The following is a 12,937-nucleotide window of genomic DNA, read 5'->3' as shown; positions in this document are numbered from 1 at the left end:
CACCGCTATATAAACCATGACTCTGCTCCTGTTCATTACTCTCTCCCTCCCTCTCTCTCTCTCTCTCTCTCTCTCTCTCTCTCTCTCTCTCTCTCTCTACACACACACACACACACACGTCTCATCCCCCCACCCCCCAACACACACCCCAACAGATACATCATTTCACTTCTTATGTTTTTTTCATCTCAGATAAAAACACAGACTGTATTAAAGTCTAACTAAATTAATTACAACAAAAAATAAGTAAATAAATAAATAAGGTGGCTAACCTAGTAGGCTGCAGAAAACAGCAGCTTCGGTGCTTTAAAGTCATCATAAATAAACTTATGGCGCTTCTTTGTGAAGTTTTTTTTATTATTATTTATTTATCGGGTTTAATTGCCTGGTAAAGCTGTTTATGACCTGACCTGTTTTTATTTGCAACTTTGCCCCGAAGGTATAGCTACAAATATAAATTTAATTTAGTTGCTTGGGTCGTCCGGACCTGTTTAAACTGTCGAGTCCGTTGAAAAAAAATCTCTTATACGAGTAAATATCTTTTTTTTTGTACTTATAATAATAAGTGGCTAATTGACGCTGTTACTTTACATAAAAACACGTAAAAATATTAACATAAAGGGGTACTGTCTTTCCCAGTTTTGAACAAAGTAGGCCTATGTGTTTATTTACTTTATTTTTTCTCGCCGACCAAAACAGCCGCAGGTGAAATTCGTCGTCAATTAGCTCCTGCACGCGCCACGTCCGACGTCCGAATATCCCCGATTTATTTTTAATTTTATTTTGGTCCTTCTCAAATATCACGTATAGTTCCTGAAAAGTCTATCGTTTGGCAAGAAATATTTCACAATGACTTCCACTTTAAGAGATAGCTGACAGATTATACGTGAGGAGGAAAAAACATGCAAAAAAAAAAATGTCGGCGCGCGGTGAGGTCGGTCACGGCCGATGAAGGACCTCAGATAACGGCAGGAAATACTTCGGAACCTCTGAACGGAAACATTACAAGACCTTTGTTTTTATCTTTCATTTAGCCTTTAAGAGATAACTGGCTTTTAGAGCAGAAAGATGTTTTTTTTACCTGTGGCATTTCAGCCGGGGATAAGGCCTACTGTTGCTGAAATTAGGGCTTTCCGTTTTAATAATAATTAGACGAAGAAGAAGAACAAGCGGCTGAAAACAAACAAACAAAAAAAACTGCAGAAGAAGAAAGGAAGCAGAAAGTGCATGTAATATTTCCCTCCAATTAAAATCCACTTTTATTATTAAGTGATTCTTTTATTAGCTTACACTTTACAAAGTTGCTGTTTAATTGGATATTTGTCTTGACTGTAGTGTGGATTTATTTTATTTATTTATTTTTACTTTTATTTTATTTTTTTTGCTTGAACATCTGCTGCAGAAACACAAATATCTAGACTCTTATGTGTCGTGCGTTTTTATACTTAATATATAAATCCCTTAAAATGAAAATGTGGACAACCAAATTAAGTGGCAATAAGTGTGCCAATTTCTCCGTGGCACCGTGAAGGCAACAAACTTCAGGGTCCGGCTGCGAGGAGCCTCAGCCTCCTGGTTTTCCCATCGCGGGGCTGTTACAGCGGGGGAGGGAGGAGGAGGTAGGGGAGGGAGGGGTTGGTTACCGAGGCTCTCTGGGTGTTTGCGAGTGGATCATTTCAGGAGACAAGCGTCTCTGCAAGTCCGCACAGGAGCGGCTACCGAGTGGCCCCTCTAATCCAGCCGCTCCAGGGCTGGAGACGCCAGGCAGATCAAGCAATTATACAAGATATGCCCCAGCCAGAGGCGCAGCGAGGATCTGCCTGTAATACACCGACACAGAGGAGAGGATACTCTCTATTAGAACGATTTGGGAGCATCAGGATGCAACGGGACACTAGGCAGATTACAGAGGCAAGAAATAGAGCTTAGTTCAAAGGGTGTAAATACAGCTACAGTTTTGGACACTGGGAGGTTTAGTAAAGGATGAAAGTATCAATACTGCCCAGGAGCTGCTGTGAGTGGCATAAGCGCTTCGGGAAGAGTAGATTACGACCTGCACTCATACATTAAGGGATTTGATGATCACTTTTGTTATAAACAAACGCGGCCGGAGACCGAGGCAGCGATGGGTGGAAAGCTCACTGCAACACGAGACGTTAGATTTCAAAGTGCTGCTAATTCTGGACCGGGACGGGAGCCAACTTGTTTTCCAAAACCTGTGCCATTTGTTAGGTGCTGCGAGGAGTCCACCGAGAGAAGGGGGGGGGGTGTGGTGGCTCTGCTCGCCATCAAACTCCGCCGGGGCCAAGAAACAGACCCGGACAGCCTAAAGAATGGGCGTCAGACTTGAAAGAACACCCCCCCCCCACACACACACACACACACAGAAAGGTCAAACATAGGAGCTGATCACGCGCGGGCTCAAGTTATATTTGTCATCCTAATTGATTCAATAAATGGATGCTGTGTGGCGCCACCTGTAGATTACTACATGACCCGCCATACAAGCGTATTAGTTACACTTGGTCCATTTATAGGAGCAGCTAGGCCGTGTGTGCATGCATTACAGCATGTAGCATCAACATACAATAGCCTCTTTAGTAAACTCAGTCACATACAAGTTGGACTGGAAATAGCGTGTGGGACATACAAACGGAGACAGGAGCATTTGTGTTGAGGCCAGACGAATGACAACGCAGCCTTCAAATGAAAAGGAGCTTTATAATCGTGAAAATGTTCATTTTAAAATTTGCATGTGTTACAGATCAGACTTTAAAAAGTAAAAACCACCACAAAATAAAATAAAGCCCATTTTTTCTTTTCTTCTTTTTTTGGAAAGAGGACGATAACGTCTAAAAATTAAAAAGGTTGCTGCCCAGTTGTTGTTTCAACGTTGCTGGTGTAATACAGAGCTGAAACTGTTCTTGTTTTTTTTTTTTGCAAAGTACCTGAAAAATGTTTTGACTTTTGGGAGCACCGTGTAACTATTTGCATAACATAGAAAACTGGCCAGTATCGCTTAGCTTCTCAAAGTTTTTTTTTTTTTTTAAACTTGTCGTCCAAAATTTACCAACAATTGTGTTTGAGTTACGCCTTTGCTCTAACGACAATCTTTAGAATACACATTAGCATCATCTGTTCTGAAAAAGTCACGAGAAAGAAAGTATTCAAATTTAAAAACCTTTTTTAAAAAAAAAACAAAAAACGAATTACTAAATCTTCATATTGACAAGATCATGTATAAATGACCTGAGTATACACAATGATTTAGTCAACATTTCTCAAAAAAATAGTCCATAAAAATGTAAAGTATTTTACAGAAGTCCTGAACAGAACTCAGTATCGTCTCCATTTGCTGTCATACTCTCGGTGGCCTCGGTTGTTTCCCCGTTCGTCGTAATGTCTGTTTCCACCTCTGTTGTCGTAGTGACGGTTGCCGCTCCGGTCGTTCTGGTGGTAGTTCTCGCGCCCGTGGCCGTGCTGCTGCTGGTGCTGGTGCTGGTGACGACCGGAGCCTTGCTCGTCCCCGTAGCGCTGGCCCCTGTTCATCTGGAACGGGTGATATCTGTAGTGGCTGTTGTCTTGCTGCCTTTGGTTGCCTCGAGCAGAATTTCCACCTGCAGAAGACTGCCGCTGGAGAGGTTTGGAAGAGACTTCATTCAACTGCTCAAATTGCTGCATTTGAAACTGCCACATCATATTGTTCATCTGTAGATGAAACATAAATACATGAATAGTCCTTAGTGTAAAGCAGCAGGACATTGTTTTCTCCTGTTCTCATAATTCCTGCACATTCGTTTTAACAAAAACAAGCCGATGACAACATTCCGTCACAACTCTGAAGTGCTTTGATATTATTGTTAAAGCAAAGTGATGATGTTACCATGACGTTCTTCTGCAGGTTATCGGGAGATGAAAAGGACCTCTGCATTTGGTGCGGAGGAGTGTACGGTGGAGAACTGAACTGGACTGGAGTCCTGTAAGGGCGCAGTAAACCTCGGTTAAACACTGTACCAGACTGCAAAGTATCAATTACATATAAAGTACCAGCTTCTGAAGAAAATTTTAAAAATCAGATTCTCAATAAAAAGTGAAACTTGACATCCTGACCAGACCGAGAACGTGTTTAGTATGCTAAAACACTTTTTCTTTTTTATAAAATGTAGCTGTCCCAACTTTGATTTGAACCCTCATTAATTATATTTTAGTGTTGACAGTCAGAAACATACTTTTAGACAAACTGATACTGTAGACACTGAACTAAAAATACACTGGAATGGCTAGCCACCGCACAGGCTATGCTAACGACGTGAGAATTTGGGCCGCCATCTTGGTAGGTGCTATGTGCCATCCTTACATCCCGACCAAAGCCATGGATATCTTAGCTAAAACTAAATAAATTTACTCATTATTTTGCCCTTACTTGTTATAAATATTGTAATCTAAAGTTCAAAGAATGTGGTATTATGTTCATCTCTTTTTCTTTGGAAATACTCGTCCAGTACAGTGTATTATTACTACAAGGGTTGTCTCTCGCTCTAGATGAAAGTGACATTTTTACTGTAAAGCAGGTACAAATATCAGCTAAATGAAAATATATCTTCAGTATCAGGAACATCTTTTCTAAAACAATAATTATTAGTCAACAAACCTATTTTTCTCAATTTTATGGATAAAATATACATGCTAAATAAGGAATAACTGTATAGGTTAGACATAACCTAATTACAGTATCCTTGTCTAAATCCTGAAGTGCATGTTATATGAGGCTAAATATTTCCAGAATTATGAATAAAACTACTATATTTTATCAATTTAATTTATAAGGCTTACTGCAATTAACTGTAGAGCTTTAGTTACACTAAGCAGACATGTAAAGTATTTAAAGTGCAGTTAAATACTCATCTTGCTAGAATGATTACATTCAAAAAGTTTAAAAAAAAAATTGACTTCTATTCTGTAGTTAAAGAAGTTTCTATAGTCGCTGTTACTCTTTGAGGACCAGAAGACAGATGGTTTTTTTTTTTTTTTTTTTTTTTTGGGGGGGGGGGAGGGGGGTGAAAGAAATGTTGGTTAAGCCTGATACCCAGTCATTTTCACTCTAATCAACACTTTCATTCACGTGAACAAAGCAGTTTATCTGTGAGTCAGGCTAACAAAGAGCCTAACGAGCCAATATTGTTAGGAGAGTGAGTTTAATCTGCATATGAATCCATCTTAAAGGACATCTCAGCTTTAAAGCTTGAATTTCCACACTTACTGCTTTCTCAAATTCATAAAGCTTCTCGGATCAGAAGCGAAACGTCTTTAACTACAAAACAGAAGTCCAGATGTTTTTGTTTTTCCAACTTTTTTTTTTCCTTCTGGATTTGGCATGTCCTGGGTGATTGAGGATCTACACCAGCACAGTGTGATTACAGCACTTGGTCATTTTAATCACAGCTGCTGCAGCTCACCAGGCCGGTGTTTTGCCACGGCTCACACTTGCCCGGCCTTGGTGGGGTTCATTAGATCATGTTTCGCAGTTTAATCCATTTCTTTATGTTTCTATAAAGAAAATATGGCTATTTCAACGTGTTTTGGGACTGATGACAATATACAGTTCACACAAGTCGTGTGTGAACAATATCCATTCTAGATCTGCTGCAAATATGAAGGTATAAAAACACACACAAAAAAAAAATCAAACTAAGTGCATGGTTGACAAACATTACACAGCAGCAGGGCCCCTGCTTCACTGGAACTGCATTTTAGAATGAAGCTGCAGACGATGATGACAATTTTTCCATGAAGCTAGAGAGGTCCAAACACTAACCAAACTAAGACGGGGGTCGTCAAGTCTCGATCTACGGTAACGCGGCAGATGCTTATAAAGGCTTCTGATTCTCTCACCTTTGACCGTGGGGATTTGGGGTATTTGCTGGGCTTGAGTTTTGTGCGTTTCCTGGACTGCTGCTATGACTGCTACCTATAATGGAGTAAAACAAGTTTATTTATATTGATTATGTGCCCTATTCCATTTAACCAGAACAAATGCAATACACTCTCAAACAACAGTCGTTCAAAATAACTTACATTAGGACAGTAATGTTTTGTATAGAATTTCTTTTCTTTCTTTTTTTTAGTATAGACGCCAAGTCTAAAAGTAAGTACTGTCATTACTTAAAAAATGATTTATTTTAACTGGATATTTTTTTTGAAATGTTAGTAACAAATATATTATTTACAGTTAGGTTTTTAAGCTCTGCGCTTAAAATGTGTCCTGTTCTTCTAACACAAGAAGCTAAAGAAAAGCTGGAGCCACACAGTTTAAGATAATGAAAGTAAACACAAAGCAGGTTGTGCAGGTCACAGTTTACTAGATGATTTAATGTGATTGATAAACACACCCACTCTTTGCATACTGCAACGAAAGCAAAATTGTCTCTAGAGGTCAATTATAATAATGAGGAGTGATTGCTCATTCTTTACACCATCTTGTATTTTTAGCTTTTTATTTTGTTTTGTTTTTCTTTGTGTCTTTCGTGTGTCTCTGTAAACCTGTGTTGTAAACACAACTCATGGTTTTACACAACAAAATAAAAATAAAGATCTTCAAAATTTTAGGATACTAAAACAAAATCTAAAGACATTGTTTTAATAAACTTTACTAAAACACTGTCACACTTTTGCCATCTTGATTGAATTACTGATAAATACATCAGTACAATCAACCCTCATGAAGTCGCGGTTCAGAGTTAGTGATTTCACAGAAACTGCAAAAATCCTCTGCAATTTTTGATGTTTTTTTTTTGTAGTAATATATAATTTTTAGGCTTTTATTTTGATGGTCCACTTCCGCTTTTCAACAAGGAATTTACATATTAGCTAAAAATTTAGGTCTGAGCTAAATACTTAGTAAACAGATTAAATGTTTAGTTTGGAAACTTAAATATTTAGCTCAAATATAACCATTCAGTTTGTAAACTAAATAATTACTGCAGAGCTAAATATTTAGCTTGCTAACTAAATATTTAGCTTTCAAGTAAAATATTTAGTTTGGAATTATGACATTTATCACATGTTTATTACATGTTATGTATGAATACCATGGTGAAAATACAACTTGTGAAAGGCTAAATAAACCTAAATATTGCTGTTAATTTTTGACCATGTAACTTTCAAACAGCACCCCCATAGTTTTCTGCATACATTTGTCTTTGTATTTTTGAACATTTTTACTACATTTTTTTAATTTCGGACTGTTTTGTTCAGACTAAAATGATTCAAAATTAAACTGAGGTACATCTCAACATTTGTTTATATTAGCACATGTGTACCTTATTATATAATCCTGTTTGCTAATGCACGTTGTCTCTTAAATACACGATTAAAAAGAATATTACTTTCCTAATTACAGACAAACGTTTAAACATATTTTAACAATGTAAAATCTGTACATAATGTTCCCCAGTGGTTTTGTTGTGGGCAGATGTCATATTTCTTTAAAAAATCCGGGGGGAGCTGACCTGTTCTGAACTGGACTTGGAGGCTTTTCCCGTACAGCGTCGTCCCGTTCAGCAGCTGCATGGCGTAAGGCACGGACACGTCGTGTTTATACACAGCAAAACCGAACGTTTTCTGCTTCCCATCAAGGTCTTTTGGGATTTTTGTTCTGACAAGAGGTCCTGCCTGCAAACACAAAATAAGTCGTGTTGGAAGACTGAGCCGTCCGCACAAGTGAACCTGGGCTAGCTTCTGGAAATAAAACAAACACGACCGAAACAGTTGGCGGCATGTTTACAATCAATATTAGTGTACAGTTGAAGTAGAGGAAAACGTATTATCCAACAGCCACTTCCGGGTTTACAAAACATCTATAAATTTTAGTCTCGCCGAAACTGTTTGTTATGTATTAGCATTAGCCTGTAGTTAACATTAGCTTCCTTTTAGACAGCACCTGTAAAAACAGCTCAAACAAAAGCTCCTCCGTCACTCTCGTGTCTATATTCCTTATGAAGAGCGTGCGATCTGCTTCTTCCTCAATTCCCATTGTACTGGAGCTGCTGGTCAAACTCTTTTTGTTATACAAACAAACATAACATAACAAAAACACCCTGCGACATTCAAACTGCAGGCCTTCTCTTTTCTTCTTCTATGAAATTGAGAGTAACTGACAAACTACCAGCACGGTGGATACCGCCACCTAGTGTACCGGAGGAGGTAACGTAGAGGCTTTGCGTCTAAGGTAAAATAAAATGATGTTTGTTCATTGAAACGTATGTTTTACTGTTTGGAATCAGAGAATTAGGATTAGTACAAAGACTTGTGGATAAGGGAGGAGCAGATCACATGCAACAGATTAATGAAAATGATGCACTTCTGGGGGGAATGTAAAAGTGGGTGTACACTATGATGACCCCACAAAAATAAAACAGTGTACTAAATTCTGCATGAAACCATAACTCTAAGAATTTAAGAACATTGTAAGTGTCATATTTATCTGAAACCTTCCCAATAAACAAAGGCTTGGCTTTATCCAAAGTATGGCTAATCTTAAGAAAACACTTTTTTTTCTCTACTTTATATTTGCTTTTCACTAATTGAACAATTCTGTAAAATGTACAGCCACCCTTACTTTGAAGCAGTTTCTTCAATATGGTTATTATCACTTGCTGCAGAGGCAATAATGTTTTTGACTGTGTATGTTTGTCTGTACTGTTAGCAAAATATTTTATGAACCAGTGGACAAATTTTAATAAAATTCTTAGAACGTAATCAAAATATACATCTTCAACTGATTAACGTTTGAAGGCAATCTTATTCAGTATGACTGCTACAGCTACACAACTTTAGCAAACACAAAACTAGCTATTTAACTTTGCAGATCTCCAGCTAAAGTTTGGTGTGATAGTAGCCGAGAGTCATCTGCAATGCATATTCTGAGCACTAACAGATCACATGAGAACATTACGAATAACTCACACAGTCAATTTGGCATATCTGTTAGCAATATATCTCATGAACCACCAGATGGATTTTATTGAAACTTTCAGAAAGTAAACATTAGCAGTACATCTACAACTCATTACCTTTTGGAGTCAACCCAATTGAAGATGGCTGCCACCACCAACTGATGTTATAAAACACAAAAATTACATGGTTTCAATCAGTTTTACAGACGTTGTGCTAAAATGTGGTGTGGGTGTAGCTGAGAGTCATTCACAACACATACTTGCACTACACATTGCTGGTTTGTTTGATAAGTCAAACAAATAGCTGCTTACAGGCGCACATGTCTACACCACCCCTTCCCCTTCCTGTTCTCATGGCTTACAGAAGATTGTCTGTTTGACAAAGGCAGCCTAGTATGGTATAAAGTGTGGCATGTAAGAAGCTCTGATATGTAGATTTTTAAGTATTATATTCAGACAAATCAGGTTGTGATTCTGTCAGCTTTGTGGGGGCCAGAGAATTCTTAAAAAAGGGCCGTATTTGGCCTGCGGGCCGATTGTTGAAAAGGCCTGCTCTAATCTTTTGCTGTTTTATTTCACTTTACACTCCTTCTGATTGGGTCAGTGGTTGGAATTAAGTGCTTCCGACATCTGCAACTGCTCCGAGCGTGGAGGTTGTCAGCCGAACCGTAGAGGCTTTACTCCCATCCTTCTCAGACGGATCCTTGAGTCCGTCCTTCATATTAATTAGATCGCTTTAATTTATGATGAATTTCTGCTTCACGCCTAGGAAACATCCTCACTGATTCAGTCATGGTAAGGATGGAAGCGGGAGCGGAAGAGATGTGAAATAGGCCACAGAATGAGCACCGTGTACCGCTTAAAATCCTTTAGGTTTAATTGAATATCGGAAAGATCTGATTAGAATCTAATTTACACATCACTATTCAAATAAATGCAAGGTAGAGTTTCTGTTATTGTACTGATAATAGAAAACTCTTAGCATAGCTGTTATTAACGCAGCTGTGCTCTTCTGGATGTGAAGGAACAAAACAGTTCTGACTGACTGTGCTGGAAGGTTGCAATAAAAGCTGTAAACATGAAACCAGCGTTCCTTGAAGAAATGGTTCCTTGTTAGTGCTCAAACTATGTGTTAGAGATGACTCTCAGCTACTACCACATCAAATTAAAGCTCAATATCTGCAACATTTACTGGGTTATGGACATGTTTCCATCCGCCATTGTCATAAACTGTGGTGGTCATCTTGAATCAGGTTGACTTCAGCAGTTTCAGTTGTAGATGTACATTCGATAATTACTTTCCGAGTTGCATTAAAATCTGTCTGCTGGTTCAAGAGGTAGTTTGCTATCAGACAAACAAACACGCATACGCACAGGCATTTACATGATCGCTTGCCTAGCATAGTGGCGAGTGACGACAAAGCCTGAACCATAAAACCACACCTGTGCCGTGTTGATTAAAGTCCGTACCACCCTCCCCCCCAATTTCACAGCGTTTAGTGTGGTAAACCTTTACAGTTTGCAACACTAAACAATGAACACCATGTAAGAATGAAGGCTGAAACAGGCTTATCCACTAAATCTGAATGGCCCCTCCCCCAACACAATTTTTGTTTTTCCAGGAAACAATAAAAGGTTGGTAAATGTTTTGCTTTATTGTCTAAACCGCAACAGATGTGTTTCTTTGTGTGCCCCTCACCCTGTTCATTATAACCGACTGCCTCAGAGTCTGACGCTCAGCTGTAGGTGGCAGCATCGCTCCACGGGTGCTGGTTCCAACTCTGGTACGTTTGGAAATGTTTCATTTCTCTGGGCCTGTGAGCTGGTTGCTATGCAGTGTTAAAAAAAAAAAAAAACAGCAGAGATTTTTTATATAGGGGAACCGGATTCTATTGTCATTAGAGGATCATTTTTTTACTGCTCCACCCGTGGCTATACGCAACGTTATGCTTCTAAAGGGTTCCAAAATGAAGCATTTGCGAGAAGCTTTAAGTATATTCTTCAGTGGCATTGTCATTTTTTCAGTTTAAGAGGATTGTTGTTGAATGAATGTCAGTGGTCTACAAGAGAATTAGCTTCTTTTTATCTGCTGTTAATGGCAAAACATCAAGAGCTGCTGTATACCAGACACCCATTATTGTTTCAACTCAAGATGCTCATTTCCTCTTCGTCAGTGTTTTTTTTTTTTTATATGGAATCCAGTTCACTGAACCATCGCAGGCTAAGCAGTAGTTGACCAGTTATGTATGTCATTACATATTTTTTAACACTCATTATTTTTCCGTAGGAGATGAATCAGCCTCTGCTGTGTAATGTCCCGTAGAAACCCACAGAACTGCTTTGCTCTGGTTTATGAGCCAAGACACTGACAAGCACTGTTATGACTTTAAATCTGTCTGGCAGCCAGAATGAAGCCATTGTGCTAATTTATAACTATTTTCCTGGACCGCAAAACGGAACCATATATGAACTTTATGCTGCATTTACCTCGGAAATCGGGTCTCTGATGATACGACACCACATCATCGAACTGTATTAAATTGACACAAGAACGTAATGCGGATGTTGAAGTTAAAACAACACAAGCGCCCCCTGTAGGCTCTTTTCATTATTGCTTGTAGTGCATGCTGTCGTGGGCCCCTCCCCGAAGCCAAAGCACTCAGAGGCGGCCCAGTCCTCGCACTGCGTCCCTCCCAGCTGCAGTCAGTGCAGGAGATGTTCATTCCTCTGTGTCCAAACTGCAAATGAACTGTGCAGGCACGAAGCCGGCGCTGAGCTGATCCTGCGATCAAATGCAAATGTAATTTCTAATATTATTTAAAAAATGTCTCTTTTGGGTACCTTTTGTCGGTCCAAGGCCCAGATAAAGGAGGAGGGTCAGACTTGTCACTAGGATCGCAAAGGGACCGAACATTTCCAATAAACTTCCCAGAAACATTTTATGGGAAATGAAGTTAGGTAATTTTCAAATTATTCTAAATTTGAAACCTTCTGTCAAAATTCACTCCAAAAAATTCTCAAAGACCATCACTGATTTGGTGCCTATTTTTATTTTCTTTCTGATACTCTTCCTCAAATATTTTATACGGAAACATGCATAACTGTTGGGATATAATCAAAGAAATGTGTTTCCCATCTAGTGGTGGTGAGTAGGAACAACATTAATGTGTGATTTGGAATTTAAAAGTCAGTGAAGAATATGATAGATATAGTCAAGTTTTAGACAAGATTATAGTAAAATATATTCTCCCTATCTATATTTACAATACCAGTTCAGGACAACCTTTAATATTTGAAATTTGAGGTTTATTTTTGTTTATTCCTATACATTCCTATTAAATCCCATAAATTCCCGTTCAGTCCGATGAAAGGTTTCCGACTTTGAACTGGTATTCAGCAACCCTAATTGTGACATTAAACAGAACAGGAATTGACAGAAGGAAATTCATTTGTAATTCCAAACATATTTACTCGGATTTTGTTCCTCCCACAATGTTCATCCTCTCTCCTACAGCATCCATTACAATTACATGCACACAGACAATTATGCAAATGAGGCAATGAAAGCGTTTAATGACTTCTAGCAACTTTGGGGACAACTAGTGGCTACTTTCGCTTACTGAGAAACTGGCAACATTGCTTACAGCTCCACGTGTGTGCAGACTCTGGCTCCAAAAATACAACAAGGCAACGTCTGTAGACCAGATTACTGAACAATACAAGGTGTGTGGAGATGCTTTGTCCACCATATTTTTGTCGATACGTCACATTTAATTGATCCAATGGCAGGTCAGAAAATCATTAGCTTTTCCTAAATGTTGTCTTCAGTAACCAAACTAACTATTGTTAGCAATTCAAACTAAAAACAAAGTATTTTTCTGCATTCTATGCCTTAAACACTGTTTTTCATGAGAGGTTGTACAGTAATATGTGTGAGACTGATTTACTGAGATAGAAACTGACAGAACGGCTGCAGTTATCAC

General features: G+C 38.6%; 1 protein-coding gene across 2 annotated transcripts; it reads right to left on the bottom strand.

Moving 5' to 3' along the window:
• Positions 1–2,876: 2,876 nt before the first annotated feature.
• rbm7 (RNA binding motif protein 7) lies at positions 2,877–8,149 on the bottom strand. Of its 2 annotated transcripts, none has more exons than XM_017420002.3 (5): positions 7,940–8,149; positions 7,509–7,671; positions 5,893–5,968; positions 3,884–3,977; positions 2,877–3,708 (listed from the first exon to the last, which is right to left on the bottom strand). In XM_017420002.3, the coding sequence occupies exons 1-5, from the start codon at positions 8,030–8,032 to the stop codon at positions 3,337–3,339; spliced, it is 798 nt and encodes a 265-aa protein (XP_017275491.1). In that variant the 5' UTR covers positions 8,033–8,149; the 3' UTR covers positions 2,877–3,336. The 2 variants fall into 2 exon arrangements, with proteins under 2 accessions (XP_017275491.1, XP_017275492.1); XM_017420003.3 differs by having other exon boundaries at positions 2,877–3,633.
• Between the last annotated feature and the right edge of the window lie 4,788 nt (positions 8,150–12,937).

This window comes from Kryptolebias marmoratus, linkage group LG2, assembly GCF_001649575.2.
Source record: "Kryptolebias marmoratus isolate JLee-2015 linkage group LG2, ASM164957v2, whole genome shotgun sequence".
Lineage (NCBI taxonomy): Eukaryota > Metazoa > Chordata > Actinopteri > Cyprinodontiformes > Rivulidae > Kryptolebias > Kryptolebias marmoratus.
This window is presented reverse-complemented; position numbering and strand designations above follow the sequence as displayed.

Excerpts from the sequence above, each read along its gene's own strand:
- rbm7 (XM_017420002.3), bottom strand. The coding sequence starts at position 8,032 with ATGGGAATTGAGGAAGAAGCAGATCGCACGCTCTTCATAAGGAATATA. Across the intron at positions 3,978-5,892 it reads CCAAATCCCCACGGTCAAAG|GACTCCAGTCCAGTTCAGTT; the intron begins GTGAGAGAATCA and ends GCGCCCTTACAG. Across the intron at positions 3,709-3,883 it reads ACCTGCAGAAGAACGTCATG|ATGAACAATATGATGTGGCA; the intron begins GTAACATCATCA and ends TTTCATCTACAG.